Source organism: Elephas maximus, chromosome 22 (genome assembly GCF_024166365.1).
Source record: "Elephas maximus indicus isolate mEleMax1 chromosome 22, mEleMax1 primary haplotype, whole genome shotgun sequence".
NCBI lineage: Eukaryota > Metazoa > Chordata > Mammalia > Proboscidea > Elephantidae > Elephas > Elephas maximus.
The window spans coordinates 48,842,344-48,849,092 of record NC_064840.1 but is presented as its reverse complement, the minus strand read 5'-3'; the positions used below and the strand labels follow the sequence as shown (position 1 = coordinate 48,849,092).

Sequence of the window (6,749 nt, the reverse complement as noted above, 5' to 3'; positions counted from 1 at the left end):
AAAGATGTCACCTTGAAGACTGAGGTGGCCTGACCTTAAAAAAAAAAATTTTTTTTTTTCCTTAGGCATGGTGTTTTCAATTGCCTCATATGCATGTGAAAGCTGGACAATGAATTAGGAAGACCAAAGAAGAATCGATGCCTTTGAATTGTGCTGTTGGCAAAGAATATTCAATATACCATGGACTGCCAAAAGGAAGAACAAATCAGTCTTGGAAGAAGTACAACCAGAGTGTTGCTTAGAAACAAAGATGGTGAGATTATGTCTCATATACTTTGGACATGGTATCAGGAGGAATCAGTCCCTGGAGAAAGACATCATGCTCACTAAAGTAGATGGTCAGCAAAAAAAAAAAAAAAAAGGGAAAACCTTCAACAAGATGAATTGACATAGTGGCTGCAACAATGGGCTCAAATATAATGATTGCGAGAATGGTGTGGGATTGGAGAGTGTTTCATTCTCTTGTATATAGGGTTGCTATGAGTCAGAACCGACTCAAAGGCACCTAACAGCAACAACAGGCAGTGATTTCAATAGGACCTGGTGATAGATTAGAGGAGTTGGGGCAAGGGGTGATACAATGTCATGCTCAGGTGCCTGGTTACAGAATTGGATGACTGAGCAATGGTCCCATTCTCTGGGAGAGGGAATACTAGAAGAGGGTTAGGGCTGCAGTTTTGACAGGGACTTGGGAGATGGGCCTGATGGGGGCTGGAGGCAGAAGGGAGAGTGGTAGAGGGATGAAGGGCACTGGCCAAAGTACCAAATTTGGGGGAGTTTTCTTTTTTCTTAAAGATTTAAATCCACTTAAGTTTGGCTTTTTCAGTATTTTATTATGGCACACAGAGTAGAATATGGTACAATGTTCTTGCTTTAATCAAGCAATTCTTAAACCAACCAGCTGTTTTCATTCCATTAAAATTGTTTTTTACCTCCATTTGCATTCATCTGAGATTTACCATGTGCACCAATCCTATGTCTAAAGAACACAAATGTGAAAAGCTTGATTTCTGAGGGGACATCTGGTCTTTACAAAAGTCTGTAACTGACAGCCTTCACACTTCAATTTCATATCATCATGATATATAAATAAATATTTTACTTATTTGCCTGATAACATATTTTTAACTAGAAATCAGGAACATGAACAAATCAGTTGACTTTAAATGAAGACCACTTTGCTTCCAGATTAAATTCATGACCTTTAAAGGTTGCCTAAAGAACAAATTTTGAAAAAAATTGGCTGACAAAGCAATTGTTTGAGAACAGAAGCAGGGCAGCAGACAGTAATTTCACCTACTTTCCACATCAAATCCAAGTGCAAGAGCTTCCGAACAGTGGACAGGGATGACGCGTATGTTTTTGATGCAATATCCAACCAGTTAGAGCTATCATTGGAATCTGAATATTTCCCAATAAATACATGCAGAACAATAACAATGTGGCATACAAGTATATAATCTTCCCCCATAAGTGACTGACAATAATCTTATTACCATGCATCTGTAGTTTTTAAAAGGTTAAAAAATTGTGGCAATAACTGCTGTACACTTGAGGCAATAGAATTAAGCTAACAACACACTGAATCATGAGCTCAGGATGGCAGGCAACATGTTTGCAGTGGCAAATAACCTTTGATCTTCTTAGTCTCTTCTCCCAAAAGTGTAAATTAATGAAATGTTATTCCTTCTGATTATATCATGTGCTCAGGTTTCAATTTCTGCCCGTGATATTTAAATAATTTTGAAAATTTATTTATAGTGATGAGTGCGTGGGATTCATATTTTATTCATATTGCATTCATTATTACATACCTAGGCTGTGTTAAATTACCTGCTTACCATGAAGGGTGTATTTGTCACAGAATTTCAGAATTTCCTCTAAGAAAGCCATCCCCCAACCTAGTATTGTACATTTTTATGGGGCAAAATATTCACCCTTTATAAAAGAAAAAAAATCCAGAGACTCTCTCCTTTACTCAGGTTTACCACCAGTAAAATTTGGGAGGGGAGAGAGTTCATGGTCATGACCTAACTGTATCCCTCAAGGTTACCAACTAAGAAAAAAAAAAAAAATGCAGTGTAATTGTTAAAATTTGGACTTAACAAAAACTATTTATAGGACAACAGTCCACTTGTATATGGCTTACATTGGTACCTTCTTTAAGATATTTCAATTAAGTCAACAACCACAGCAAGAAATGATATGTCATTCAGTGTAACTTTATTTACTATTTATTGCACATAACTCGAGGTCTTAAATTTCTAACCACCAATGGTTCAAAGGACGATTTTTTCCATGAAGTTTAACATTAACATTAGTGAATTCATTTGTTCATGTTGTTTATTGTAAACATCTGAATTATTCACATTGCCATAGATCCTGAACTCAGAAGCGTGTACCATGCACAAGCTGACAGCAAGCCAGGAAGCCACTCTGCAAGCAAACGGATACTCAGCATAAGGAGAAGATTCATAGCACAACATTGAATGTCCAACCTAAGTCATCTCAGAATTATACATATATTGACTTCTTAATTCATATAGTATCTGGAACTCAACTGATTGGTTGGTGATGGGGTTGACCAGACTTCGGGAGAATTATTCCTGAAATAATTAAGGAAAGGGGGACTCAGGGCTCAATCTTTCTTCTTGGTTGCTTGCTCCTCCTCTGCACCTTCATCTTTTTTCTCTTCCTCTTCAGCTTCTTTGGTTTCTTCTCCTTCTTTGCCTTCACCTCCTTCTTCTCCTTCCTCCTTTGCTTCTTCAGATTCTTCCTTGGCAGCTTTAAAATAAAATTTATAAAATTCAAATGCAGGGTGAGCCCAGTGAAATTGTTTCTGTTAGGCTTTGTGTGGTAACTCAAATGTCAGAATGCTTACCAGAAACCTCTGAGCGCCGCTCTGCGAACACACAAATAACTCACAGTGCTTAGGATGAATCATTTGCCACTGAACACATTTAAATAAAGGAAATTCCTCCTAGGTTTTGAAAAGCCTACTCTTCTCTAAGACATAACCTCAGTGTTTCCTTTATTACACGTTCAGTAATTCACCTCTGTTCTTTAGGACACTGCTGAGTTAAATGAATGTATTTAAAAATGAGATTTAATAGGAATAAAAAGGCAGGTATCTCTAGGAGGACAGCCAATTTGACAAATCACCTCACTCACAGGAGATGCTTAAAAAACCCCAAACCAAACTTGTTGCCATCAAGTCGATTCCGACTCATATCGACCCTATAGGACAGAGTAGAGCTGCCCCATAGGGTTTCCAAGGAGCACATAGTGGATTCAAACTGCTGACGTTTTGGTTAGCAGTCGTAGCTCTTAACCACTATGCCACCAGGGTTTCCAGAAGGTGCTTACTAGAGGTTTATTGAATAAATGGAGAAATTTATTATTTAAGATTCTAAATTTATATATGAACAAAGCTCCTTTGGCATAAGCAATGTGTTCTTTCTTTATCTCCTAACAAACATGTACTGGAAGCTTACACTGGAAGCTCTAGGAGTTTGCTTTTTATCATACCTTCTTCCTCCTCTGCTCCCTCCTCTTGCTCAGCCTCTTCCTTCTCCTTCTCCTCCTCTTCAGCTTCTCCTTCAGAAGGGGGTTCATCCTTGGCCTCCTCAGCTTTAGCTGCCTCAATGGTCTCCTCCACCTCGATCTGCTCTTCCTGGACATGGCTGGTGTAGTAAGTTGGGAAGGAGCGGGCGGACATCAGGTAGGAACTGGTCTGTAAACCACCGTAGGCAGATCGGCCGAAGACCTGGGAACTCTGGGTATAGCCACTGGTTATGCTTCCCACGCTGGTGAAACTGAGCCGGGTCTCCTCACCTTCCAAGAGTTTCCTGGGAAGGTGGGTGGAAAGTGGGGTTAAAAATCATGAACACAGGGAGTGTTTTTAATGACTTTCTCTGAGCCCACCACTCATCACTTTGCCCTAATGCCACCCCTAAGGTCAAGGGCAAGCTAGTGCAGGGTTGGGAGTCACCAAAAGTTAATAACTGGAAATTTTGTGACTGAGACCAGGGAAAAATCAACCTTACATCAGATTTAAAATGTAATGTAAAACTAAGAATTGGACTCATTATTACAGGGTTAAATTGTTATATACTGGTATGAATTACCTTCTCAAAAGAAAAAAATGAATAATTAATAATGACTTCAACAATAAGGACTATTCTTGAAGGCTTCTAGTTTAACTTTTTTTTTTTTACACAGCTTTTCTTTCTAAGGTTCAATGGCTGCCATTTTTGCCCCTTTATTGTTACCTGTAAGCTGCAATCTCAATATCCAAAGCCATCTTCACGTTGAGGAGATCCTGGTATTCTTTCAGGTATCGTGCCATTTCACTCTTCGTGGTTCTCAGTTCATTTTCTAATTTGTTGATTGTGTCCTGTTGACAGACCAAAAAAAAGAAAATACCTCAGTCCAAGCATAAACCCTTACTGCAAAGGCCTAGTTTTCAATTAAAATCAAAGTGTACACCTTAGATAGAATCTCCCCTAAGACACCTGTCGTTTCCCTTTTTAAATCTTTCTTTCTTTGCCTAAATTAGCCAGTTTCATAAAGGATGAAACAAAAAAAAAATTCCCTTTTTTTATTTTGTTTTTGTTTTTTAATTAATACATTCTGATAATCATCATAAAATGCCTACAATGAAACTAAGCTGTTAGAGAAACTTGGTTTCTCACCCACTGAGCACTGATTCACTCTCCTTTATCCAGGTCACACGGAAGAAAATGAATCCATTTCTTCATAAAATAATAGATAAATAAAATTTTTTGAAGTGTTTTATGAAACAATTTATTTGCTCTAAAATATTTTTATTTATCTATATCATCTTCCCTTGCCCCCAGAAGATATAGATCCTTAAAAAAGAAATGGTTTACTGTGAACATCATTAGCTAATCACCTGCTACAATTCTGACTGTATTCCTGCCTACCTGCTAAGGAAAGGGAGGGGCTGGTAAAACAAGCCATGAAGCTTGTTGGTCACAGTTACCCTTCAGAACTAATGAGAGCTATTCCCTGTTTTTATTAATTATATCTTCCCATAAGGGCTGCAAAGCAACTTATAGAGTTTGGATGCTGCTGCAAGCCAGAGGCAACGCCCAACTCCCACCTCTCCCCCACCCCCACCCAACCACCTTGCAGGGCTGGGTAGCTTTGATGCAGAACACAGACCCAACCGCACAGCAAACCTTCCCAAACCGCAGTAGCGCCCCCTACCCTCGCCCTTCAAGTGCTCCACCCCTACCACAGAGTTTCTAAGGAGCCAAGTCCTACCCCCTAATAAGCTGGAGGCAGATGTCTCGCTCTGGTCTCCACTTCCCGGTCAAGCCCCTAACCCCCTCCCCTCCTTTCCGTAAAAGCCCCACTGTGTTTTGAATGGTGCCAGTACCTGCATAGCACTAATGTCAGCGTTCTGTTTGTCCTCCAGCTCCTGCAGCTGCTTCTCCAGCGCTTCGTTCATGCCCCGGCATGCTTCGATCTCCAGGGTCTTGGCCTTGAGCAGGCGGCGGCTCTCGGACACCTCGTCCTTGGCGGCGCGCACGGCGTCAGTATTCTTCGCGGCGCTCTCGGTCAGCACCGTGAAGCGACTCTTGAACCACTCTTCGGCATTCTGCATGTTCTTGGCGGCCAGCTTCTCGTACTGTGCGCGGATGTCCTTGAGCGCTGCAGAGAGGTCGGGCTTGGTGGACACGTCCATCTCCACGGAGATCTGCGCGTACTGGATCTGAGCCTGCAGCTCAGCGATCTCCTCTTCGTGCACTTTCTTCAGGAAAGAGATTTCGTCCATCAGGCTGTCGATGCGCTTTTCGAGCTCTGCGCGGGCGAGAGCCGCCTCGTCGGCGCCTTTGCGCGCCTCCATCAGCCGGCCCTCCGCGTCCTCGCGGCTCAACATCTCCTCTTCATAGCGCGCCTGCAGGTTGCGCAGAGTCTCCTCCAGCCCTTCGCGCTCACCCTGGAGGGCCTGCTTCTCGTTGGTGGCGTCTTCCGCCGCTAGGCGCAGGTCGCGGATCTCTTGCTCGTACAGCGCCCGGAAGCGGGAGGGCTCGGAGTGCTTCTGGCGCAGCACCAGCAGCTCGGCTTCCAGGACCTTGTTCTGCTGCTCCAGCTCGTGCACGCGCTCGATGAAGCTGGCGAAGCGGTCGTTGAGGTCCTGCAGCTGTGCCTTCTCCTGTGTCCGGATCGACTTCAGGTCGTTGCTGATGGCGGCTACCTGGCTCAGGTCGAGGCTCTCCAGGCTGGGCATCAAGGAGCTGGAGCTGGACGAGTAACTGCGGCGCACGGACAGCGAGGAGGACACCGGCGCGGAGTAGCTGGAGTAAGCGGAGCGCGCGGTGCTGTAGCCGCTGCGCACGCTGGAGATGTGCACCCGGGGCGTCTCCACATACCGCCTCTTGTAAGAGGTTGAGTAGTACGGCTCGTAGCTGAAAGAACTCATGGTGGCGGCCGGCGGCCCTCTGGCTGGAGGCAGAGATGAGGGCCTAGAAAGAAGGAAGGACGGGGGGAGACAGGAGAGGAGAGGATGAATGGCTGTGTGCGGCTCGGCGCCGTCCTGCCACCCCTATATATACCCGGAGAGCTTTCTGGCTCTGACGCAGCCTGCGATCGATCACAGCGCTTTCGGCCAGTGGGGGCAGCGCGCTGCTGCAGCCAAGGGGAGGATTCTGCGCAAAAGGAAAGGCGGGGGCGAGTGATAGGCAGCTGGGGAGCTGCGGCTCTCTTGTCCTTTCCACTTT

The 6,749-nt window shown here is 44.1% G+C and overlaps 1 protein-coding gene across 1 annotated transcript; it reads right to left on the bottom strand.

Moving 5' to 3' along the window:
- Window positions 1-904: 904 nt before the first annotated feature.
- On the bottom strand, window positions 905-6,529 carry NEFL (neurofilament light chain). The gene is made up of 4 exons (XM_049865864.1): window positions 5,405-6,529; window positions 4,272-4,396; window positions 3,529-3,848; window positions 905-2,784 (listed from the first exon to the last, which is right to left on the bottom strand). The coding sequence occupies exons 1-4, from the start codon at window positions 6,449-6,451 to the stop codon at window positions 2,639-2,641; spliced, it is 1,638 nt and encodes a 545-aa protein (XP_049721821.1). The 5' UTR covers window positions 6,452-6,529; the 3' UTR covers window positions 905-2,638.
- Between the last annotated feature and the right edge of the window lie 220 nt (window positions 6,530-6,749).